Here is a 476-nt window from a genome sequence, read left to right on the forward strand (position 1 = left end):
GGTAGAAAGCCAGATGAGGCATGGATCCTGAGGCAGTGTCATCCTTCTCATGGAGGGGGAGAGCTCGACTTAGGACAACAGACCACTTCCTGACCTGGCCGAGCCGAGGCAGGCAGGCAGGCTCCGGAAAGGCAGTGCCACGGTGACATCATCAAGAACGCCTCTGTGACGTCACAAGCACGCAACACCCCCGCGTTTCAGCCGCCCCGGGGAATAAAATGCTCGGCATCGCCCCGCGAGCACATCGCCGAGCTGCGGCAGAGGCCGGCCCGCCCCGGCCCGGGGGGGCTGCGTAGTGCTCCGGGCCGGAGCCTCCCGGCGGCTGGAAGGCCGCGGCCCCGGTCTGGGCTGGGGGGATCCCCGCGCACCTACTTGGTTTTGCGGAGGAATTTCTTGAGCAGGTTCCTGGAGCCGCCCAGGGCGGCGGAGACGTGCAGGGCCCGGCGCGCCCCGGCCGCCAGGCTCCACATGGCGCC

At 68.7% G+C, this 476-nt stretch overlaps 1 protein-coding gene across 1 annotated transcript in view; it reads right to left on the bottom strand.

The window, feature by feature from the left end:
* The window catches only part of RBFA (ribosome binding factor A (putative)), an 18,986-nt gene extending 18,516 nt beyond the window's left edge, over positions 1-470 (bottom strand). Inside the window, exon 1 of the mRNA XM_019523943.1 lies at positions 373-470. Within this exon, the coding sequence (XP_019379488.1) occupies positions 373-470 (98 nt within the window). The remainder of the gene's footprint in view (positions 1-372) is intronic.
* Between the last annotated feature and the right edge of the window lie 6 nt (positions 471-476).

Source organism: Gavialis gangeticus, unplaced genomic scaffold (genome assembly GCF_001723915.1).
Source record: "Gavialis gangeticus isolate Ggan-Ray unplaced genomic scaffold, GavGan_comp1, whole genome shotgun sequence".
In the NCBI taxonomy this organism is placed as follows: Eukaryota; Metazoa; Chordata; order Crocodylia; family Gavialidae; genus Gavialis; species Gavialis gangeticus.